Source organism: Lissotriton vulgaris, chromosome 7 (genome assembly GCF_964263255.1).
Source record: "Lissotriton vulgaris chromosome 7, aLisVul1.2, whole genome shotgun sequence".
NCBI lineage: Eukaryota > Metazoa > Chordata > Amphibia > Caudata > Salamandridae > Lissotriton > Lissotriton vulgaris.
The window spans coordinates 129,693,208-129,719,676 of record NC_141695.1 but is presented as its reverse complement, the minus strand read 5'-3'; the positions used below and the strand labels follow the sequence as shown (position 1 = coordinate 129,719,676).

Genomic DNA, 26,469 nt, shown 5'->3' with positions numbered 1-26,469 from the left:
ATAATAGGGCCCTTTATGTATTGCTGTAACTCTTTACCTGCTAGTGAGGACAACAAGAAGCAAACAAATGTAGATTGGGACTTTTAAAGAATATTTGTTTATTCTTTCCTCAAGAATACCTTAAGGACCCTTCCTTTGGCCATCTTCTAAACATGGCCATGTTCTAAATGACTCTTGCCACTAAAAAAGCTAACAAATGTTTCAGAAATTTAGATTTTCCGTACACAAAGGCGTAACCAAAATAATTAATGTAGATAGCCCAACTTTTCATGATTAGACATACAGCAAATAAATAAAAGTTTCACAAAGAAACATAGAGTGAATGCATTTATTTTATAGTTTGGGATGGATAAACAGATAAACAATGATTGTGGGAAAGTTAGACAAGTTAAGATAAAGATAAAAGATGTGGTTCCCAGAGGCCGAATATTGTTAATAATCATTCTGTAAAGAAACTATTTCCTGATTTAAACATGGGTGAGTGTAGTGAGCTTTGCCAGGATTCATAGCAAAGGGATCCTTGCTTCAGAGCCTTGTTGCCAAAACTTCTTTAAACGCCCTTGGTGATTTCCAGAGTCTCAATTTTTTTCAAACTGTATGCAATATCCACTGGGTAATCTTCCTTGGTCTTTGCACTTGTGCAGCCACGGTATGCAGAAGTCTCGGTAGGAGGTGGCTCTGTGGAGAAAAGATGCAGAGTTCACAACTATGATTACATTTTGCAATTATATAGCACTTACTACCCCAGACATGGTGTTGAAGCATGTGATGAGTTTGAGCACTGAGTTGGACATGAGACACCCTTAAACAGATTCCACAGGTCCTCGTTTCCCAAATTTTACTGCACTGATGGCTGGCATTCCAGGAAGATGTGATAGCTATTGGAATTCTGATCCACCTAAATGCCTGCATAGCAATTAGTGGGCAATGCAGACAAGATCACCACTAGAACTAACAGGGAGAAGGAAACAACAGACCATAGGCAGTGGCATGGCATTCTCCAACCCAACAAACAGCCTTTTATAGACATATCCTTCACTTCAGAGAGTTATATGCTTACCGTCTCCAGCTGGGAGGGAAGAATTGCCTCTGACCTATTGGGGAGTGGGAGGGTTGTATCTTGATGATGTAGGACCTCAGATTCTCTCTATGGCAATGCATGTATGTGAGGGAGAGTCGCATATCACCAAAGTGTCTGTTGTTCAGCTCCTCAGATGAATTTAGCATTGATAATCCTATTTATTTTTATCCTTGTCCACTCCTATAGTCAGTCACACTCTCTGTATTAGGGAGATGTATTATTAAGGGCAGTAAGTGTTGGAAATTACCTCTTCTGCATGTTGAACTGCCAGGTTCTTGCCTAAGCTGTTTTTCTTGACCATAGCACTCTAGTCAATTTCTCCTGCTACCAGTTGCAAACTGCTTATGCTCCCCCTCTTAACATGATGAAATTGGTATACATCTGATTCACATATTTAGCTTATTTATAAGTCCCAAGCTTATTGTACAGAGTGTACCTCGGGCCTGTGAGTTAAATGCTACTAGTGGTCCTGCAGCACCAATTGCAACAAGACCTAGCAACCCCGTCTCCAGGCCTACCATTGTAGCCTGGCTGTGCATTTTTAAACTGTAAATTCTGCTGCCAACAATAAAGCCTTTTGACAACTCAAGAATCTCCTTTTTATATATAAATAAGTCTCTCCTAAATAGGCCTTACTCCCCATAAGGCAGGGTGCATTTTATTTTAGGTAGGACATGCAAATGTTGAATGTTCCACACGCCCTTGAGGCAAATTAAGGCCCAAAGGCTATTTTTACTGTAGCAAGGTTGGCTGCTACTTTTGAAAATAATGGTTTATGTTATTACATATATATAAAATCTAATCTAGAGTGGAAGCAGCTAAGTCAATAATTCAAGAACTTTTTTAACAGTTAATCAAAAAACTATTTTAGGTTGAAATCGACTTTTGTATAATTATGAAGGAAAATGTACTTTAAGAAAGTTTCCTTTTTCCCTGTCTGCAGTTAATGGATGGGAATATGCATTTTGCTCTTCCACATTTGCCAGCCAGTAGTAAGCACTACTTACGTGGGAGCTTGCTCCCAGGACAGGGATAGAAGGCCTTGGGTGTGGACGTGTGATGGTTTTTTGCTGCATCCAGGGACTTGATTAACTTCAAAGAGGCCTACCCTGTAACAAGCAGATATAGCTAACACCTAGGCCTTCACACTCCTTTTGTCCCCCAGCCAGGCTGGCTCCAATCACATTGGGCTTCTTGTTGACATCACAGTGTCAAATCCGGCTGGAGTGTCAAGACCTGCTTGAGAGGTTTGCTGGAGTTTTATATAATAAAAGGGCGAGAGCCTGATGAGAAAACACTTCTTGTGTATTCACTGCCTGGCTGATGTTGACTGTGCTTTGTCTACTAGATTTCTGTATTTTGGTTTCATGAGGGTGCATGACTGCCTAAAACTGCTTTTGGTGTTAGATGTGGGAGGAAACTAGAATTACCATGGTACACTCAGCACACACTCCATCCCTCAGAACCCAAAGCATAGTTCTAGGAACCTTTACCCCATTGGTTAGGAAATTCCTCCAGGTAATTTTTACCCACTCCGTCGTGCCAGGCATAAATGTAGCATCTCCAAGCAGCCTCTTCAGAACACTTCTGGACCTGAGGACGATCATAAGGTGACTGAATCTGCTGTCTGCATACTAAGAGGAACCTGGAAGCCTGGAGGACCGGTTATCTCTCTCTTACCCAGGACGAGGTGGACTTCAAGTGTCCAAAGGGCATACAGTGGACCTCCTGCTACAGGATTCAACAAACTACAAGTGTCCTTTTTTAAGCTTCCCAGCTGATCAGTTGCAACTAGATCTGGACTGGCTTGAAACCCAGAGAATCTCTAAGTGTCACCCCTGAGGTACTTTGGGGCTTTGGAAATGTACTCCTGTTTTGGCTTGGTACTTCAAGGACCAAAGTTAGAAGGAATGTTCTTTGACCAGGGAGAACCTGGTTAGTGTATCTGTCCCGTCCTCCTTTGCAGTGAACAAAAAATGTTCCCTAGGATCTATTCCACATTAACCATTGACTATCATTGGCATTTTGCACTTCTTGGTGTTATTTCTATTCCTTCTTAGATTTTTGATATTTTGATGTTATCATATTCTTACATTTTAATCTATTTTTTTAACTTTAGTTTGCCATTTTGAATGTATTACTGTTTTTGAAACTGCATAAATACATTGGTTCCAGTTGGTTGATCACACATTTATTTAGCGTGTTTAGTGGTTTGCTCTGACAAGGAATTTGATTATTACTTGAGGTGGTACGTACCTCCCTCAACTAAGCTGTATGACACAGCCACTAGTGTATATGGCTTTATATGGTATTAAGTTGAGCTGTATGGCAGAAACTTCATAAAGAGTCACATATTCTTGTTTATGTTTCGGGTTAGAGTTTAGAACCAACATTGAGCCAAATTCAAGTTCCTGCTACTCATATATTCAGTCACTCCAGATAAATAGAATCGGTGTCCCCACGTATTTACAGGCAGATGTCAACACCTGATATAATACATGTGCCACCATAACACAAAGTAAAGCAATTAAGCAAGTTGTTCATTATTTTAAACCAGCAAACCGGAAACACCAGTTTCCTATTTCACAGTATCAAAAAAGCACAGTACCCTTTAAAAAAATATATATATATTTTATTTCACCAAATTGGATGGAATGAACCTTAGCTCACCCGGAAATTTTATTATGTGTAAGTTTCCATCAAAATGTCCTTGATTTTAGGAGCACTGAGTATTTACATGTTTTCTATGGAGTCTTATTGAGCATCTGGGATCATTCAATTCCATTACTGAGTAAGCATGTGTCCCGACGTATTTGTGGGAATATATGTTAAGCATGTGCTCTAGCCTGTGTCTTGGCCTCGGTGATCAACTGTGCTGTAGAGTGCAATATTTATTAACATATTTTATTTTATTTTAAAAGTTTTATAAAGTGCAAAAATGACCCATAAGGGTATCAGAGCACTGTACAAAGTAGCGTAAGTATGAGTACAACAACAAAATGGAACAAAAGATAGAACTTATCAACCAAAAGGTCAAAGGGAACAACACACAGGGTCAAAGGGTGGCATGTGGAGTCAGCCAATCAAGTGGGACCAGTAAGGTTTCAGCAGATCAAAATGAGAACTAAGAAAACCATTAATCTGATTGAAACCACACGTTAAAAAGTGTATCCAGACAGGAGAAAGAAGTAGATTGAGATGGTATCTGGGTTAATACTGTCGAAGGTCATTCAGGAGTATCCATTGGACATGTTTTTTGAAAGAGGCAGTTGATGGATTGGTTCTGATCTTGGGGCGGGGGAGAGCGTTCCATATTCTTGCAGCAAGCCCTTAGAAAGCACAATTGTAAGTTCTTTTCTCATTGAATTTGGGAGTGTTTCATTAATAGGGTGTTAGAGCTTCTTAAGTTACGGCTTGAGCCAGATAGCTCAAATTCTTTCACCAGGGGTGTTGAAATGAATAGCTTTGTGCATCAGGTGGAAGGAAAGGCTTGATGTTATTGAGGGTGTTGAGCTGAAGATTGTCTCCCTTAATAGTTGCCCTGATGTGATCTTGCATATTTAGGTATTTGTCAGAGGGTATAACTAAAGATTTAACATTTTTTTTTAATTTCTTTATTTCGGCCAGTTTGGCCATAAAAGACACATGTATAAAAAACAAAGAGTCATAATAGCATACATACAACAACACTTTAAAACAGTAAGTTTAAAAATGTAGTACACAAATTAATTTTCATCTCCTCAATTTAAAACACATTTCATTTTGGCAACAGATTTTTGTAAGCCTATACAGAGGTCCTACTCAGAGTATCTGACCAAGTTTCCTGCGAATAATATACACGGAGTAAAGGAACCTGCTTATGCTAAATACAATAAACTGAGTTGTATTGCTTTTTATAATCCTATATGCTGTAGAACAGAATCTGGTTCCTAGGAGAGTGCACATGGGTTTTAGCCATTTCTTTCGAGCCTTCAAATAGGCACTACATACAAACAACATGTGAACCTCATTCTCCGTACAGGAGTTTAAGCACATAGAACAACACCCTAAGATTTAGTCAAGTCAACAACATGAGGAGTGCAGTTAAGCGCAGTAAGATGTTTGAGCATGTCCAGGGTAGGCGCAGAGTGGTTGTTGGGGGCAATCAGAAGGAATTCAGTTTTGAGTGTATTCAACAATAGATGGTTATGAGTTGTTGAGTTTTTAGGAGTGTATAATTTAGAGTTTGTATGTCAGCTGGAGAGTGGATCTTCAAATATAGTTGAGTGTCATCAGCACACATATGTTATGGATGTTAGAGGGGTTGAGAATATCGTAGAGCGCTTCCATAAAACAGTAGAAATTAGTCGGAGAAAGTGTAGAGCCTTTAGGTACTCTAAAGGAACAGGGCTACTGGTTGCAAGGGATTGGTTAATTTTGATTAGTTGGATGCGGTTCTGTAAGAAAGAGGCAAAGCAGTTTAAGACAGAGCCTAAAATTCCCATCCTATATTTAAGAAGAGAAATTAGGTTTTCTTGTTTGATGGTGTCAAATGCTGAGGACAGGTCAAGAAGGATCAGAGGACACGGGACATTTTGATCAAGGGATCTCAAGGCCTAATCAACAATGTGAGGTAGTGCTGTTTCAGAACTATGCCCTGCTCTGAAACCCAATTGGTAGAGGCCAAGGAGCTGAATTGTCTCAATATTGTTGCAGAGCTGTTTATGGATGCATTTCTCGAGCAGTTTAGTTGGAGTCATGACGCTGGTGATCGGACGGAAGTTGCTAGGATCAGCTAAATCGGCATTGGGCTTCTTTGGGATGGTAGTGACTTGACTCAACTTGAGGCAATCTAGAATCCTCCCATGTAAGAGGGATTCTTGGATGATCCAGGACCACAGTAGGAGGATGGTCTAATTGAGATCTTTAAAAAACTTGTCCGGTAGTGGATAGCTGAAGTGATTGGAAGATTTTAAGGATTCCATAGATTGGCGCAGCTCCATGTCATCTGGAAGAAGAAATGTATTCCGTGATATATTGTTTTTAGCGGCTCAAGCTATGTGGTAGGAAGGTGCACTTGCTGCAGAAGGTTCCGTAGGTTCCACTGATAAAGCAAGGGAGTTCAAAGGGCGCACATTTGGAGTGGTTGGTTGTAGCTCAAGTTCAATTTTCCTTGCCTTATCAGAGAAGTGTGATGAGAAGTCCTCTTTACTAGGTAAAGATGTTCTGTGTGCCGCGCTATGGTTGGTAAAGTAGTTAGCTTGCCGTTTGATGATTTCAAAGAATTTATAGGGTCTGTGTTAAGCACTGTCAAGCTGAGCCCTGAAATGGTTGGTTTTAGCATTGTGAATATGGTTATTGTATGTGCTTCTCATCTGCCTTAACAGATTAAGGCTGGTAGTAGAGAGAGAGTTTCCCAAAGTCTCTCTGAAAGACTAAGTTTGCAACATTCATCATTTAAAGAGCTATTAAATCATGGTTTGGATTGTTTGATCAGAATTATTTTGAGTTGCTATAGAGCAATAGAGTGGAAAATACTAGTCATAGAGTTAATGTAGTGATCAGGCAGGTTGTCCGTATTGGTCACGTTAGGGGGTGGCTGAAGACTATTCTTATTGATGGATTTTAAATCGATAATGTTGATGTCTTCCAGGTTAAGAGATAGTTGGTTGGTTTTATGTGGTTGGCCCGGTGAATTTTTCTAGTATGCGGAAGGATATTTGGTGAAATGTTGTTGAGTTAAATTATGTTGCCTTTAACTATAATAAGATCAAGGGTGGTGCCCTTGTTGTGCGTAGGTCCCTTGCAGACCTGGGTGAAATAGAGGTCAGAGAGGAAGGCTCTAAAGAAGAATCTTCAGTGTTGTTCCAATGAAGGTTCAAGTCTCTGAGGAAGATATGGCTGTTTTGGTTCGAACATGAGGTGATGGACTCCATCATTTTCTCGTTGAAGAGAAGATTATCCCCTGGTGGATGATAAATAGTGTGGAGCACACAGACAACCTTGTTGTTGTTCCACATTTCAGTGGCTAGTTGCTCACAGGAAGACATCGGAGCATTTTGAGTTTGTTTCAACATTAGACTTGGGCGATGTATGCAAGCAATGCCCCCCCCCCCCCATTTTAACAGGTTTATTGCATCTGATAATGTCATAATCAGGAGGGATTAAGATGTCAAGAATTGGAGAGGAGGAGTCGTAGAGCCATGTTTCAATGAGGATCAGGAGGTCTTAGTTTTGCAAAATGTTGAGTTCCAAAATATCTGCTGAATGTTTCACAGCAGATCTGCAGTTGAGAAGCAATGATTTGATGTGTGAGTTGATAATGACTGCTTCACTGTCAGATGTGGTGATCTGAAGTAGGTTATTCCTATTCACAGATCTTAGGTTCACACTAGGTTCTCTACCAGGGTCAGAGGAGATAGTTGGGTTGTTGGTTGTAGAGTCAGAGGGGTCAAATCCAGAGCCATTGTATGATATAAGAAGAGCAAGGGTGTTATCATCCAACAACTGATGCAAAAACCTAAGAGACCCGGACTGGTGGTTTGGAAGAGGCCAGGTTCTCCAGAGAGGGCTAAGTGGGTAAATGAGAGGAGACAGTTCATCCCCGCAGTGCTTAGCAATCAGAGTAGTACTGGGTTGATCGGATCCCAGGGAGAGATAAAGTTTCCAAAAATTCTCCATCTTCAGGGAGAGTTGTAGAAGGGTCTGCAGGTTATCTTACACAGTAAGTGGATCCTGCTTGAGATCAGCCATCTTTTTCACAATGTAAGGGAAGCTATTGCAGTCAGGTAGCCAGCCTAGAGTACAATAACGGGTTAATCCCCTTGGGAAGAGCGTTGTTGGATGGCAGAATAAATCCCTCACAGCGGTCTCAGGAGAAGATAGAGCCCCTCCTGAGATTGGATTTAATGTCCACTAAGGAGTGAGGACTGGCATAGAGGGTAGTAAGACTCGGTGTAGGAGGATGCAGAGATAATTCTTAATTAGGATTGGTGGTGGGCAAGGTGATTTTATCCAAAGAGATAGGGAACTCACGCAGGAAGGAGATTTAAGTACTGGGGAAAGAAATTGGGAGCAGGGTCCTCAAGTTGGTAGTACAGGAGCCAAGGTTTAGCTTATCCGGGTTGTCGAGGTTAGATATGTAGCTATTACACTCACCCTCCGGGAAGACTGGTTCATAGGGTAGAGGAGAAAGCAGAGTGGGAGGAAAGAGAGACGGAGGAAACCAAAGGTTCAGCATTAGTGGGAAAACTGATATGATGATGACTAGCAGGATTTGAGTTATTAAGTGTATTTTTAATCCTCATAAATATTCTGTCAAAGATCTTGAGATTCAGGTGCGGGGCTTGAATGAGGATGTTACTATTATTGTATAGGGAGATGTTCAGATCAGCATGAAGGACAGGAGAGAGTAGTATCATTATATAGAAACTGTGGGGGGTTTTGTTCAGCCATTTGGAACAAAGTGAAGACGTTAGAGCTTTTCTCTATTGGGTTCTTCTGGTAGTGTAGAAAATGAGGTCAGTAAGCACCGTACCCTTTTCTGTGGAAAAGTAGGTGTCAGAGATTAGCGTTTCTGGACACTTTTTAAGCTGATTCAGCTTGAAGGACTTTCCCACTTACTTAAAGAGGTGGGGGGTAGACAATCTGAAAAGCATTCAATCCTACCTGAACAAGGAGATCAGAGGAGCAATTAGTAGGTTGATCCATAGCAAGGATAGCGTGCACCTTCATAATAGATCAACAGCACTAAGGAAGATGACACTAGAGGGTAGTGAAATGTATCAGCTTAAGCTACAGAACAGAGAAAGGCTATTATAAAGGTTTTACAGATAGATGGAGGTCTAGTGTGGAGAATTCCCATGAATTCTCTATCAAGTTGGGAGAGCACTCACAGCTGGAAGAAGGATTTAACATGAAGTGTGCAATCCATAAGTGAATTGATGATAGTGAAAATAAAAGGATTTTTTTACCTGTGCAAAATTTTATGGTGAAGGATTACACAAGATAGTTGTGTTGGTAGACAGTCAAAATATCGAGTTGTTAATGTCGATGTGACATAATATCGAGTCCAAAATATCGATGGTAAGAAATTTCAAAAACAAAAATATCGTCGTTGAAAATATCGATTTATGTGTGTGTCAAAAATCTCGAAGACATGAATTTCGAAATCAGTAATATCGATGCTGAAAATATCGATTGTCAAAAATATCGATATGTAAAAGTGATGTTTTAAAGTATGTTAAGTAATTATTTATTTAAATGTTGTTTATATATAAGATAATTTTTATATTAAATTTTATTATTTTTAGTTAGAAGTCTAGGAGCGGGATGTAGAGTTTATAGGGGATAAGGGTGGGTAGTGTATTAAAAAAGTATAGTGCAAATATGGAATAATAAATTTCGCATTTGAAGTAAATTTATAAATTAGCGAAATTTTAATCCAAAAATTTATAAATGCGAAATTTTATATAAAATTATTGATTATTGTTAAATGATTAGTTCTTTGATTTTGGATAATTATTATTAAATTGTGTCAATATATCAAAATAATAATATTTTAAATAAATTATTGTATATTAATGTTAGGAGCGGGATGTAGAGTTTATAGGGGATAAGGGTGGGTAGTGTTTTAAAAAAGTATATTGAAATTCTAAAATTTTAAATTTCGCATTTCCTTCAGATTTCAAAATTTCGAAATGTAAAATTTTTTTTAGGGAGTAGTCGAAATTAGATTGAAATTTAGGGAGTACATTAAACATTAAGATTACATTTTTTGTATGTACAAAAAAATATTATAAATATTAAAATATTAAATTACATTTTTATAATATTTGTACTATAAATTTAGGAGCGGGATGTAGAGTTTATAGGGGATAAGGGTGGGTAGTGTTTCAAAATTTTATAGGGTAATTATAAAAATTAAATTTTCGCAATTTAATAAAAATTTGCGAAATTTATAAAATTAAAATTAATATTTCGATTTTAGCGAAATTATATCGATTTATTCGAATATAGTACTTATTTTTTAAGTTTGCAGTTGTTAATGTACTAAAATATATTTGTAATTATACTATTTTCATATAATTTCAAAACATCTTTGACTATTTATGATATGAGTGGGATGTATATTTTCAAGGGGATAAGGGTGGGTAGTGTATAAACAAAGTATACTCTAATCATACAAGTACAAATTTCGCCTTTTATTTCATTTTATTTTTTAACCCAAATTTTAGATAAATATTATTAAAATACGAAATTATGAACAATATTAGGTTGTTGTTATACATTGAGGTATTTTGTGTATGTAGTAAAATGATTCACAAATATATAATGTAGTAGATATTAAATAAAATAATGTATCATATTTTTAGGAGTGGGATGTAGAGTTTATAGTAGATCAGGGTGGGTAGTTTTATCAAAGGTACATTTTGTGCGTTCAGGGTCAGTTTTTCGTTTGTGGGTAAAGGTGTTTTGTGATTTTTTAGAGTCAGTTTTCAGTTTGTGGGTAAAGGGGTATTTGTAGGTTTCTGGGTCAGTTTTTAGTTTGTGGGTAAAGGAGTTTTGTGAGGTTTCAGAGTCAGTTTTCAGTTTGTGAGTAAAGGGGTATTTTTAGGTTTCTGGGTCAGTTTTTAGTTTGTTGGTGAAGGGGTTTTGTCAGGTTTCAGGGTCAGTTTTTAGTTTGTGGGTAAAGGGGTATTTTTAGGTTTCAGGGTCAGTTTTTAGTTTGTGGGTAAAGGTGTTTTGTTAGGTTTCAGGGTCAGTTTTTAGTTTGTCGGTAAAGGGGTATTTTTAGGTTTCAGGGTCAGTTTTTAGTTTGTGGGTAAAGGTGTTTTGTAAGGTTTCAGGGTCAGTTTTTAGTTTGTGGGTAAAGGGGTATTTTTAGGTTTCTGGGTCAGTTTTTAGTTTGTTGGTGAAGGGGTTTTGTCAGGTTTCAGGGTCAGTTTTTAGTTTGTGGGTAAAGGAGTTTTGTGAGGTTTCAGAGTCAGTTTTCAGTTTGTGGGTAAAGGGGTATTTGTAGGTTTCTGGGTCAGTTTTTAGTTTGTGGGTAAAGGAGTTTTGTGAGGTTTCAGAGTCAGTTTTCAGTTTGTGAGTAAAGGGGTATTTTTAGGTTTCTGGGTCAGTTTTTAGTTTGTTGGTGAAGGGGTTTTGTCAGGTTTCAGGGTCAGTTTTTAGTTTGTTGGTGAAGGGGTTTTGTCAGGTTTCAGGGTCAGTTTTTAGTTTGTCGGTAAAGGTGTTTTGTTAGGTTTCAGGGTCAGTTTTTAGTTTGTCGGTAAAGGGGTATTTTTAGGTTTCAGGGTCAGTTTTTAGTTTGTGGGTAAAGGTGTTTTGTAAGGTTTCAGGGTCAGTTTTTAGTTTGTGGGTAAAGGGGTATTTTTAGGTTTCTGGGTCAGTTTTTAGTTTGTTGGTGAAGGGGTTTTGTCAGGTTTCAGGGTCAGTTTTTAGTTTGTGGGTAAAGGAGTTTTGTGAGGTTTCAGAGTCAGTTTTCAGTTTGTGGGTTAAGGGGTATTTTTAGGTTTCAGGGTTAGTTTTTTATTATAGGGGTACAGGGAAAACATAAATTAAGATGCTATTTACATTACAATTATTATAATAAATTAAATTTAATGATATTACATTATTCATTTTTTGACATTTGATTTTTTATAGTAATTTATTATTATTTTATGTCCTGCAGTTATTTAAATTAATTGTTAATTGGAGTTGGAAGAGTAAATTTAATATGTTCTGTGTACTGCACTTACTCTAATTAAATGGTGATTGCATTTCGAATTGTAAATTAATCACGGTTTTTGAGAAGCAATTACCTAAAGTAAATGGTTATTGGAGTCGGAATATTTAAAAAATTCATTATGTGTTTTTCAAATATTGATATTATATGTATATGGGTGTATGAATAATAATTTTTATAACTTCAGTCTATAGTATGTTATTTATTTACATGTGGTATATAGAAATAGATAGAACATTACAGTTATAATACATTTGCAAAAATACATAAACATGATTTTGTTATAGGTAATACAAAATAATCACACCAGTTTTATTTCATGTTAATTTTTTTATTCAACACTTGAAATATACGAACAGATATACATTTTATTACGCTATCTTTGGTATACATATAAACACAAATGGAGGATAATGTCCTTTTTATAATCACATTTTACAAGAAATTTCGTGACAAGTACTTTTAATTTGTAGAGAAAAAATGGTTAGTTCACATAATGCAATGTATGATATTATACATACATTATACTATTATTGTTTCTTAATAAAACATCAAAATGTGTAATGAAAAACATAATTCACAAATTTTTAATACATATAGTGATATACTGATGATGATATTAACATATGAACACTTTTAAAATTATAATATAATATAAATATCCTAATTAGAACATGTACATCATCATCAATGATTCTTTTAACATTACAATATTGTTATGTATGATGATTATTATTAATAAATATGTTTTAATAATAACAATTTTCACATATTAGTCATATTGTAAACAATTAAATCTGATAAACAAATACAATATTACACATTTTGTTATATAATAATTTTAATAAATATTACATTAAATATTTTTATATTTTCATACTTAATGTAATAAATATTAAAAGTATGTAATATATAATTAATATACAGGCAAAAACAATTTCTATTCACAATATAATATACAATTTTTGTAACATTACACATAATTTCGAGCCATATATATAACAATAATCGACATTTATAGTAGTACTTTTCACAGTTACATATAATTTGGATCGTTAATTTTGTAACCACTCTTTGTCTTTTTGCGTTATTTTGGTAAAGGGAAAGTCGCGGTTGGAAGCAGATTCACTTTTGAGTAGGTATCAATCTACTTTTATATTGTTAAAGTATTGTAAATTATAATTAAAGGTTATATTTTGTTATTTTGGGGTTGGAAATTAAAGTATGACTATTTACATATAATGGAGTAGAATTAATACGTATTTTCGGTCACGAATTTTTGAGCCATTTAAAATCGTTGGAGTTAATGAGTATGTGATATAATGTAATTAAATTATAAATAAATAGGAATGTTATGTTTATATATTCTGGAATACTCGTTAGTGTTATGTCGGTGGGATTGTTTAGCTGTTTTTTTTTCTCGTATTTTGAAACAGCTATTTCCGTTTCCGATATTTTTTTTTTAAGGGAAAGGAAGTGTGTTTCAGTTGTTAGAACGGAGATGATTTACATTCTTCCTTTAAATTTTGAGTTCTGTGAAATATTTATCACACTTTAAGATAACAGTCGTTATTTTAAATGGCATTTACATAGTCGTTTACTTTGGATGATGGATAGTGTTTGCAGAGTTAAAGAAAACATAATTAATGATTTGTTGGATTAAGTCTTTGATATTTACACATTGTATTGTCGGTAAAGGATTATTTTTATGATGTTCTATTTAAAGGTAAGTTAGAATTTTTTTTATTTTATTTGGATGGAAGCAGTTTTTAAAAACAAATATTGTGATATAATAATATATTTATTTAGTCTTTTTAGAATAGTGTTAAAAAATAAATTAGACTAAATAAATATTTTTTTATTATATTAAAATATGTGTTTTTTTACATTAAGGATATTGTTTGATCTCTATCAATTAATTTAGTTATAGCAATTAGTTCAATGTTTTGGCTATCATTTTTAAATATTCCAGTCCTCTTGTTGTAGGATATAGTTGGACTTGCTGTTGAAGATATATATACATTTGAGCAGTTTGTCTAGAGAGTTTTGGTTTCAGTTGTATGACTGATTGCTGCATACGTAGTTCCTGAAAGCTTTGCTCTTTTTGTATAGCTGAGACTAGCTTGTGTAATGTGGGTGTTGTACGTCCAGTAGAAGAGAGGAAGGCATTGTGCCAACCTTCAACAGCATTGTTCGTTTTTGCTTCTTGGTTGAGTGTTGGTAGATAGACATTCCACCAGGGAATTGCAAATTTTGGCTGGCGTCTGTGGCCTGACCTATGTAGTCTTCCTACCCAGTTGTCCTCAAAGTAATCTAAAAGTGGGGCGAGTCTTTGCTCATTTTGGGTGTAGAAAGGACTTTCAATTAACAAATTGTAATGTTCGGCCACATTAGTTACTGGTACATATGCCAGAGCAATGAGATGTTTAATTTGGTATGCAAAAGTTATATTTGTTGCATACTCAACACTAAGGGCAGATTTTTGTAAATGTCTCCAGAGACATTGATTGAAATGAAAATAACATCCTTGAATGGATGTGTGTGGGTAAGTTTTCAAAATAGAATTAATCATAGCTTGCTCGAAGTCTATGATGATTTTCATTGGAAAGTAGTCAGAACTTTGTTCCTTTATTTTTTGTAAGATTTCTGAGTAAGTAGTGGCTTGTTTGTTTGGTAATAAACAATATATGAAGGGGATACAGGTATTATGATATTGCCCATGAATTGTGTATAACTGGTAGAAAGGTTTTGGGCATATAGAAAAAGTACCATCCATCATCCAAGTAGTACTTTCTGTTAATTTTTTAATATTGTTATTAGTTGCAAACATTATTATTCTTTTGTCCTTGCTATGATTATCATAAAATATAAATGGCTCGTCATTATGAGTAATTACAAGCTCTGGCGGTATTATGACTTCTTCAAAAGTTTTAGGCGTTGGTATATTGGGTCTACTTGCTTTTTTTGTTCTTGCTATTGTTCTTTTAATGGTAGCAATAGATGGTAGCTGACCTCTTGCTTCTTTGGGAACTTTAGGTAGTAATTCTTTCAGAATTACGTTGGTAGGTAGTTCTGATCTGGTACTTAATTCCTTGATATTTTCAAGAGTGGATCTCACTTCTATTTCCGAGATGTTTGGTGGGTGATTATGTTCAGTGGTATTTATAACACTAGTTTCCCTTGTTGTAGCACGGCCATAGCATTTATTGGAGTAATATTTTGTACACTTCCAATTCACTTTAAGGTCTTTTTGTTTCTCCTGAGTATAAATGTAGCCCATATAGCATAACAAAAATTTGCCTTTCTGAGATGTAATAAATCTTGCATTATCAGTCATTCTTGATTTCTGGTATCTAGAAAAGTTAATATAGAAATATTAATATAATCTGACATGTATAAAAGATTTTAAATAAAGCTAGTATTCTTCTAGTAATTTACTTACCACCACTAATGTTCTATTTATCGAAAGTAGATGCTTGTTCAGTTAGATGTTGTTCTTCTATTGCCACGGTCTGTTGAGAAATAATTAAGTATGTTATAGGAAAAGTTACAATTTTTTTCTTGGTAACTTTTGTTTTACGTTATAACGTCTCTAAAAATTGTTTTGTTTATTTGAATTTAAAAAGAGACATTTCCAATATTATACTAACAGATGCATAAAAAGAGTCATTTTCATTTCTAGTACATTCTATAGAGTTTATTAAGACTAGTTATGTTTTATTTATGATCTTACCAAGAGTATTATAGTAGTAGCATAATGTGTGTTCTTTGATGTGAATTATCTGTTTTCTGTACCTTTGAGTTCTGTGTAGAGAGAAAGTTGATGAAAATTACTAATGCGTTTATATGTAATGTAAATAATACACATTTGTTATAAAGCATTGTTACTTAATTGCTAAAAAGAACCGGGGATGATACATGTATTATGAGTAAAAGCACTAAAAAACATATTTAAGAACAGGAAGATTATAGTAACAGATGCATAACAAGAGGCATTTTATTTTTATTACTTTTCATAGAGGTTATAAAGGCTAGTTATGTTTTATTTATGATCTTACCAAGAGAATTATAGTAGTAGCAGAATGTTTGTTCTTTGATGTGAATTATGTCTTTTCTGTACCTTTGAGTTCTGTTTAGAGAGAAAGTTGATGAAAATTACTAATGCGTTTATATGTTATATAAAAAAATACATTTCTTATACAGCATTGTTACTTAATTGCTAAAAAGAACCGAGGATGACACATGTATTATGAGTAAAAGCACATTAAAACATATTTAAGAACAGGAAGAATATATTTTTTACACAGCATTGTAACGTTTATTCCTTAAAAAAATTTAGGCTTCACACTATGTATTAAGATTAACAGGCTAAGAAAGAAAGTATAGAGTTTTAAATTAGGCCAATAATTGGCAAAGAACGTTAAGTAAATGTTAAACATATGTAGATACCTTTTTTAAATTTAAAGTGTCCTGTATCTTGAAGTTGAAGTATAACTTGATTTGTTTGTAGAGTCTGTTTAAAGGTAAAGTACATAAAGAAACAACAAATTAGGTTACAAATCTTCGTCTATAATTAATAGACAAAAAAATTAGAGTTTATTAACAGGGCTATATGATTACTTACTTGTAGTTTTAGGACGAATTTTCTTGAAGAGAAGAATATAGATGGTGCTCCCAAAATTGGCAGTATGTGGTCACGAAGAATATTTCCTGCAACTTGTATGGCTGTTTGTGATTGGTTTATATAGTCTATGTGTAATTAAGTTTGCCATCTGATTGGTCAGATATGTAAAGACGAGTTACAATTGGTTAGTTTGAATTTTTTTTAAGTAAAACATTGAAGATATATCTTCTTAAATAGTTTATGTTGAGGAATTGAAATGATATATTTATGTAAAATAAAAGTCTTGTAATAAATAAAGATTATGTAAAATGAGTACTAAGTATTAAATAAGTATGTTTACAAAGAGTTTATATACAAATTTCGTTAGTTTGCGAAAACACAATATTGTACACTAAATGTGACTTAATAATTTCTAAAAACATTAGTGAAGTAATTAGAAATGTGTGTATTACTTAGACAATAGATTTATTGGTGTTATATATAAAAAAAAGAGTATAATTTAGCTATCGATATTTTGATATTGACGAAAATAGTGCTATCAAAATTTTTGTATTCGATATTATTGTAGTGTGGTATATGTAGTATTGAGTGTCGATATTATGGTATTCGAAAATAATGCTAACGATATTTCTGTAGACGATATTTTTGTGCATCGATATAGATTGCTCGATATTATTGTAGTTTTCATGTTAAGTATAGGGTGTCGATATTAGTGCTATCGATATTAGAGACTCGATGTTATAGTAGGTCGATTTTTTAGAAATCGATAATCTGTCAGTGATTCAGTTGTGTTACCACTATAGTTGTTACCAGTATTAGCACTAATCATTTTAATAGCTTTTTAAGAGCTCCTCTCATGGACATATTATTAGGTCCAAAAATCTTTGCTGTAAGCTGCTCAGTTTCTGAGAGATGATCTCTGACGTTTGTCCAGGAAAACTTGGAATGCAGCTGATGAAGCACCATATTTTTATTTGCAGCACTTACCCCTTAGGCCAACATCTTTTTATAAGGAAACATTGTTTTAGCATTGTAAATGTATAACAAATGTAGATGCAACATGTCAACCATATTGGATCACTACAAGGATGCCTGACTTTCACCCTGTGGACACCCTGTCGGGACTTCTCACAGGGGAATACCAGGACGGGTTCCCTAGGCAAGCGCCAGGATGCCCTTTGTGGTGACAGGTTGCGCTATATAAGTATACCTACATTTACATTTACATTACAAGGATGAACCATGTTGTTCACCCAGTTTGATATTTACAGAACAGCCTTAATATAATGGAATTCCGTGTATTATGTTATTGTTTTACAATTCCAAGGTGGCCAACCCATTGCTTCTAAATGTGGCATCCATCTTCACTCCTTAAGTAATCTTACATTATGCACAAACCCATGCCTGTATGACTGCTCACTGAAATCTTAAAATTGTTACTAATTTCTTATTGCAAACATTTGCACAATGCATATAGGTTTTTTTCTACTTTTATTCTCTTAATGTATTTGTATATGCTAGTCAAGTGTGTGTGTGTGTGTGCGCGCATTTTATTGCAGCTGGTTAAGGTGATGAATTATGAGTTACTGCTGTGCCTAAATTCACCAATGATTAAATAGGCAATTTAAGGTTGTCACATTGTTAGCAACTCATTGTATGATGGAATCACGCATGCATTTACCACGCATGCCTTTACAACGCAGTCACTACTTTGACTGCGATCTTACCACATGTTCCTTTACCACACACTTCATTACAACTTGCTTTAGGGGAGCGCTGCACTTTGGAATAGTATAAATTACTATTCCACCTCCAGTGGGTGTGTGAGTAGCAAAGGTGTTGGATTTAAAATCTGCTTTCCCTAAGGCAAGTTTGTAATGAGTTGTGTGGAAAAGGAACGCATGGTAGTAGGGTTGTAGTGAATGCATTGTAAAGGAAAGTCGTGTTCTGCCTGATATTTTCAGCTCACCAGCCTCAGAAATTATATATGCTTCTTCAGAGTTGAGTGACTGTAAAAAATATCCTATTTAATCTTCAAAGCGTTGCTTGATCAGGTCTTTTATGGTGAGTTTAGGAATTGTTGGCTCATGTTTTAAATAGTCCTTATTGGCAAGTATTGCTCCTGAAGTTTGGCCTTTCAGGGAACACAGATGCTGCTTCTTCTGCTACCAGCAAAATGAATCACACCTGTCCAACTTTTTGTTTTCTGTTGAACTCAGAGTTTGTCGATTGATGAGTTACTTAGAAGAAGTATTTCTAGATTACATTTTCGGAGCCTTAACAAGTCTATTCTTTTTGACCTGAAACTTGTCTTTTTTAAGCCAAATGTCCTATATCCAAAGATTTGGTCTTACCTCTAGGACCATTTCAGTTAGGCTTCTATGGAATTTCATTAGATAGCTGAAAAAAGGTTGCATCTTGTGCACTAGACTTTTTAAAACTCTTATTTATCAAATCAATACTTTTAAATTCATCATTTGTGCTGTGTGAGGGAATTTGAGGGGGGAGGTTTGATGCGAGCATTGGGAATCTGAGAATATTGTGGTGTCTTTTTTAACTCTTTTCTTTTTTTGGGGGCATTGTTCTTACCGACTATTGGCCCGACATTGTGCCTCATAGTGCACTTCCTCGCTCGATGCTCGGGCAGCTTGACCCTTGGGTAGGTCACTTCTCCACCGCCACAGCTCCGCCTGGCTGATTGCTGTATCCCGCCTGCCTGATTGCTTTGTCCCGCCAGTTCAGGGCGTCTCCCAACTGTGCGCTCGCTGACTGGGCTCTGTGCCCCATGTGCGCCTGCCCGCCCTCCCCTTCTCGTTCTCTAACCTCAATCTGACTGCGTGAGTGTGCCTGCCCAGCCCCCCTTTCTTTTTGTACCCTGTATGAACGAGTGACTTTGTTGTTGACTAAGTGACTGCTTCTTTCTTCTTGCTCCCGTCTTTCCCGCCGCTGCCTCCCGTGCTGCCCCGCCCCCCTGCTCCCATTGGCTCATACCCTCCCGCCTCCCAGCTTACCCCTCCTCCCCTCTTATGGTGACCTTTGCGCAGCAGAGACAGTGACCCTTGACCCTTGGGTAGGTCACTTCTCCACCACCACAGCTCCGCCTGACTGATTGCTGTATCCCACCTGCCTGATTGCTTTGTCCCGCCAGTTCAGGGCGTCTCCCAACTGTGCGCTCGCCGACTGGGCTCTGTGCCCCATGTACGCCTGCCCGCCCCTCTTCTCGTTCTCTAACCCCAATCTGACTACGTGAGTGTGCCTGCCCGGCCCCCCTTTCTATTTGTACCCTGTATGAATGAGTGACGTTGGTGTTGACTAAGTGACTGCTTCTTTCTTCTCGCTCCCGTCTTTCCTGCAGCTACCTCCCGTGCGGCCCTGCCCCCCTGCTCCCATTGGCTCATACCCTCCCGCCTCCCAGCTGACCCCTCCTCCCGTCCTCCCCTCTTATGGCGACTGCTCGGCGCGCCATAGGCAAGCCCCGTCTGCGCCCGTCCACGCCTGGACCGTGCCCAGCACCAGGACCCCTGGCCCCCGAAGATGCCAGCCCACACGACGGACTTACGACGCCGCCACCCTCAACGCACTGAAACCCAACAGTAACCCTGTCTGCTACCGAGCCACCCCGAAAAGCACTTACGGAACCTTCACCAGCCAAGCCTGCAAATTCACATGCCTCCGGACCTGCGCCGCACCCGCCAAGCCAGACACCAGCAACAACCACCTCAAGTGCATCCTGCTCAACACCCGCTCTGTCCACAGACACGCCGTCGAACTCTGGAACCTGCTTGACACAACATCACCAGATGTCGCCTTCCTCACAGAAACATGGATAAACGCCTCCTCAGCCCCCGACATCACCATAGCCATCCCGGAAGGCTACAAGATCACCCGGAGGGATCGCATCAACCAGACCGGAGGAGGCATCGCCATCGTCCACAGGAACACCATCCACATCACGACCAACTCTGACGACACCTTCACCACCGCCGAACACCTCCACTTCCAGATACACACCGACCCCAAGACAACCCTCAGAGGCACTCTCATCTACAGACCCCCAGGACCACATACAAAACTCAGCGAAGACATCGCAGACTTCATCAGCCCGCACGCCCTCCCCTCCGCTGACTACATCCTCCTAGGGGACCCCAACTTCCACCTGGAGAACAACAACGACAGCAACACCCCCACCCTCCTGGGCAACCTCGCCATACTCGGACTCAAGCAACTGGTGAACACCCCCACCCACTACGCCGGCCACATGCTTGACCCCGTCTTCTCCTCCAGCAAGCACATCTCCTTCAGCCACTCCATTGGACTACACTGGACTGATCACAGCTGCTTCCACTTCAGCTTCAGAAGAACCACAACCCACCACAACCCGCAACAGGCCCCCCGGAGGAGCTGGAGCAAGATCGCCGCCGACCAGCTCACCACATCCCTAGACCAGAACCCTCCCACCAGCACAACGGACCTCAACGAAGCAGCCCGCATCTTCACACAGTGGCTCACCAACTGCGCAGATGACCTCGCACCACTGAAGAACCTTCCCAGCAGATCCGGCAGCAAGAAAGTTTCCTGGTTCACCGACGAACTCAAAAACTCTAAGAACTGCCGCACCCTCGAGAAACCCTGGCGCCACGACTAGACCACAGAAAATATGACTGCCCTCAAGAACGCCACCCGCAAACACCACCAGCTGATCCGCACCACCAAAAGAACAACACTCAAAGAATGACTGGACAACAACACCCACAACAGCAAGGAACTCTTCAGCATCGTCAAAGAGTTCTCCAACCACAACGCCTGAGACAACAACATCACCCCCTCGCATGACCTCTGCGACTCACTCGCCTCCTTCTTCCACCAGAAGATCGCCGACATACACAACAGCTTTGGTGCACCTACCATGCAACCAACTACCGAACCAGCGCCCCCACCACCACCCTCTGCGACTGGACCCCGGTCAGCACCGAAGACACCACCCGCACGATGAACACCATCCACTCCGGATCCCCAACTGACCCTTGCCCCCACTACATCTTCAACAAGGCCGTCTCCATCATCGCACCCCTACTCCGGGACACCATCAACATCTCCTTCAATACCGCCACCTTCCCGGAAAGCTGGAAGCATGCCGAGCTCAGCGCCCTCCTGAAGAAACCGACAGCGGACCCCACCGACCTCAAGAACTTCCGCCCCATCTCGCTCCTCCCTTTTCCTGCCGAAGTCATTGAGAAGACCGTCAACAGACAGCTCGCCGCCTTTCTCGAGACGAACAAATCCCTCGACCCCTCGCAGTCCGGTTTCCGAGCCAACCACAGCACCGAGACCGCCTTGATCGCAGCCACCGATGATATCAGATCCCTGCTCAACAATGGGGAAACAGCGGCCCTCATCCTCCTGGACCTCTCTGCAGCGTTCGACACTGTCTGCCACCGCACCCTAGTACAGCGCCTCAGCAACATCGGTATCCAAGAGAAGGCACTGGAGTGGCTCATCTCGTTCCTTGCCGGAAGAACCCAGAGAGTCTGTCTCCCCTGTTTAGATCCAAGGCCACCGAAGTCATCTGCGGCGTACCACAAGGATCATCACTAAGCCCAACCCTCTTCAACATCTACATGAGCCCTCTCACAGCCATCGCACGCCAACACAACCTCAACATCATCTCCTACGCCGACGACCCCCAGCTGATCCTCTCCCTGACCAATGACCCTGCCACCACCAGAGCCAGCTACACCATGGGATGAAAGACGTCGCCGAGTGGATGAAGAACAGCCGCCTGAAACTGAACTCAGACAAGACGGAAGATCTCATCCTGGGATCATTGCCCTCCGCCTGGGACGCCACTGGTGGCCCCCTGCCCTGGGCACCACTCCCAAGCCAACGGACCACGCACGTAACCTGGGTTTCATCCTGGACTCCTCCCTCTCAATGACCAGACAAGTCAACGCCGTTTCATCATCATGTTTCAACACCCTGCGCATTCTCCCCAAGATCTTCCGATGGATCCCCACCGAAACCAGGAAGACGGTCACCCAGGCACTCATCACCAGCCTTCTGGATTACGGGAACACCCTCTACACAGGAACCACAGCCAAACTATAGAAAATACTCCAGCGCATACAGAACGCCTCCGCACGACTCATCCTTGACATCCTCCGACACATCCACATCTCCATCTATCTGAGAGACCTGCACTGGCTCCCCGTCAGCAAGAGGATCACGTTCAGACTCCTCACCCACGCACACAAGGCACTCCACGTCCTGGGTCCTAAGTACCTCAACACCCGCCTGACTTTCTACATGCCCATCCGCCAGCTAAGGGTACCAGCTTCGCCCTCGCAGCCATACCACGCATTCGCAGAGCCACCGCTGGAGGAAGATCTTTCTCCTACCTGGTGGCCAAGACATGGAACTCCCTCCCCATCCACCTACGGCTGACCCAGGACCATCTCTCCTTCAGGAAGCAACTCAAGACCTGGCTCTTCGAGCAGTGACGGACCCCTCCCCCCCCAGCACCTTGAGAACCATCCGGGTGAGCAGTGTGCTATACAAATTATATAATTAATTGATTGAAGACTGCGGCCATCTTGGACACGACGCGCGTTGTTTGCAGTCAGTGTTCCAGATGATGCCCGCTGATCACCAGTCCCAGCCACACCCTTAAATTGGATGCACACCAGGAAGCGCAGCGGACGAGCGCAGATGGCGCACCAATGGCTCGCTGAAGGCAAGCCCGTCTATGCCCGTCAGCGCTAAGTCAGGGCACAGGGCATGTCACTCTGCCCTAAATGGCCCAAAGACGTGCGTCCCCAATCTCCTTCCAGCAGAGTGCCTGAAATCGCTGAAGCCCCTTCCCTGCCCATCGCACAGAGTTTGGTCGAGCGGCCTGTCCATGGATTTCACTTGTAGGGACTGCAGGTTTAGCTTTACTGGAGAGCTCCGGTCATCAGGTCGGTCTGATACCTCTCCGAGTTGGGGGGGCAATTAGTGCGTGCCTAATCAATGCGAGATCTGTGGCGAAGCATTTCATCGGTTAGCGGATCTGATCACGGATAACAATCTGGACATACTATTTGTTACGGAGACCTGGCTTGATGCCTTCTCCAACCCCATAGTGGCTCCAGCTACACCGGCAGGATTTAAAGTTCACTGGGTAGATCGCTGCATGGGCCGTGGCGGAGGCTAAGCCATCTGGTTTAGGGAAGACTGTACCTTTCGGAGGGAATTATATACCGTTTAGGGTGACTGTGACGCTTTGAACTTTAGTCTTCAACTATCGGCCCAATTTACTTTGGGTGGTTCCTTGATTTATCGGCCCCCTGGGCCTGCAAGGAATTTTTTGGCTGCCTGTGGAGATGCTCTGGCCGAGCGGGCTTTACGGTTTTCGAAGTTTGTGCTTCTTGGGGACATTAACATCGACCTTGACCACTCCGAGGAGGGGGACTCCATAGCTTTCATGGACTCCCTCGACTTAGCGAACCTCTCTCAAAGCGTTCTGTTCCCCACACATTTGGGGGGGCACACGTTGGACATCATCTGTGCCAATTTCCCCTTGCTAGTGATGAAGCCAAGGCCGGTGGCCTGGTCAGACCACTTTCCCATATTTTTTTCATGGGATTTGGATAACTCTACTCGGCAGACAAATTGCCGTTGCCCCCTGTCTCCAGGAAGGTGGATCCTGGCCAGCTAGGCACCTCGCTTGCTGCTTCCCGGTCCTCTTTTTCGGGTGGTTTGGAGGAGAATGAATCGCAATTCGCCGATTGGATTGCTGGCGCTGGCGCTAATGGGTCGGAGCAGCGTCAGACAAGGCTGCAGCGTGAATCTCCTTCTAAGCCATGGTATACTCCTGTGCTGAAGACTTTGAAGCATGCCTGCAAGGCTGCGGAGAGGGCTTGGCATTTTGGCGGCTACCACCTCTCTGATAAAAAACATCCTCAGAGCCAAACAAAACTTTATTATGTGGCGATAGGAGAGGCCAAAGGACAGTATTATGCCGCTCGTTTTTAGCGGGCAAATAACAATTCCAAAGAAATTGTTGCAATTGTGCAGAGCTTCCTGTCCCCCAGGGAGTCCTGGTGTAACACCCTGGTGTCATTCTTCAGTGATAAAATAATCAGCATTCAGGAGACTTTTCTGTCCTCTGCCATCCTCCCGTCCTTGCGGCTGCATCCGCCCAGGGCAAAACCGGCCCCCCCTCTCTTGGAATTTGGTCCTATTAAACTTGGGGGTTCTCTCTGAATCCTTAAAGCCCTTAAGTCCGGCTCTGCCAACGACCCCTGTGTGGCCCGCTTACTATCGGATGTGGCTGACACCATTAATTCGGAGGTGAATTTTTTGGTCAACAAATCGCTGCGGGAAGCTTTTGTGCCGACAGCCTGGAAACATGCCCTGATCATTCCCTTACTCAAAAAACCATCACTCAATCCACTGGTCTCAGAAAACTATCGTCCTATCTCACTTCTGCCTAGTTTGCCCTAGTTTGGCTAAAGTTTGTGAGAAAGCGGTCACTTTCCAACTTACCAACTTTGTTGAGGGGGCTGGCTTGCTTCATCCGGCGCAGTCTGGCTTCTGTGCCTCTTATAGCATGGAATCCGCTCTTCTGGAGGTCACGGAATCGATTCGGGAGTGTCTTGATGCCAGCGGGAGAGCAGCATTGGTTATGCTTGATCTCTCGGCAGCGTTCGACACAGTGCCTCACGCCATGCTCCTTGATCGCCTATCCTAAATAGGAATCTCTGGGTCGGCTTTGCAATGGATCAATTCTTTTTTGCAGGGAAGATCGCAGCAGGTTTGGCTCCCGCCGTGTGCCTCTGTGCCCATGAGTGTTTCAACTGGGGTTCCGCACGGGTCATCACTTAGCCCGCTGTTATTTAACATCTACGTGACTCCGCTGATTTCTTTGGCGGAGTCTCTGGGGTCTAAGGTGATGGCCTACGCCGACGATACCCAGCTGTTGTTTACCTGGAGCAAGGAGGAGGACTCGGTTAAGATACCCCATCAGTGCTTGTCATCGGTCTTTCATTGGCTGGCCAATGCACAGCTTAAATGTAATGAGGGAAAGTCTGAAGTACTGTTGTTCGGCTCTTTTGCTTCGGATTTTAGAGGGAGATTCTGGCCTCCTGTTTTTCTTTGCCCGCCTGAGAATAAGGGTGCTGCCAAAAGTCTGGTTCGATGAGAATCTGAATTTTGTGACGCATGTAAAAAAAATTGGCTGGACCTGCTTTGGTGTGTTGAAAAGTTTGAGAAAGTTTCTGCCCTTTTTGCCTAGTTCGACCAGAGAGACAGTCGTTAGGGCACTGATTCTTTCTCGCTTGGATTATGCCAATGCCCTCCTAGTCGGCAGCCCAGGTTTCTTAGTGAAGAAACTACAAGTGGTCCAAAACTCGGCTGCTAGACTCCTAGGGGGGCCTAGGGGGGCACAGTGCCCGGGCTCTCCTTAGGTCTTTATACTGGCTTCCTGTTGAAACCCGCCTGAAATTTTAAATGCTCTAAATTGTGCAATGGGCCCTCTACGGTCTCGGCCCGAGCTATTTGCAGAAGAGACTTGCTTTTTATACACCTGTGAGACAGCTGCGTTCATTCTCTCATCTGCTTATGCAGACTCTGAAGTTTAAGCGCCAGCGACTGGGGGGGGGGACTCCTTTATGCGCAAAGCTTGCCTGAATGCGCTCCCCTTGGCCTTGAGAGCCACTCAGGATCCCCTTCTGTCTAGGAAAGCTCTAAAACCCTTCTGTTTTAATTGGTAATTGTACATCTTCTGCCTTGTTTTCTGTAAGCGCCGGGACACTTCCGAGTAGCTGTGCGCTGTATAAATTAAAATAACATAACATAACATAACTAATGTTTATCTGTCACTCGCTACTGTTTAGTTTTCCTGGATTTAATCTCGAAATTATATATCCTGGCCCAAATTTAGATACTTTGTGTTTTAGCATTTCTTTATTTGTCCCTTGATTTTCCTTTTCTTTTTTTTTTTTATATATTTTTTTTATTTTTTATATTTCACCCCATTTCCTATTTCCTTTTTCTTTACTTCCTTTTTCCCTTCCC

General features: G+C 40.5%; 1 protein-coding gene across 1 annotated transcript in view; it reads right to left on the bottom strand.

Moving 5' to 3' along the window:
• Positions 1-368: 368 nt before the first annotated feature.
• Positions 369-26,469, bottom strand: part of LOC147700985 (phospholipase A2 inhibitor and Ly6/PLAUR domain-containing protein-like) — a 52,684-nt gene continuing 26,583 nt past the window's right edge. Inside the window, exon 4 of the mRNA XM_086929287.1 lies at positions 369-678. Within this exon, the coding sequence (XP_086785413.1) occupies positions 551-678 (128 nt within the window). The 3' untranslated portion in view covers positions 369-550. The remainder of the gene's footprint in view (positions 679-26,469) is intronic.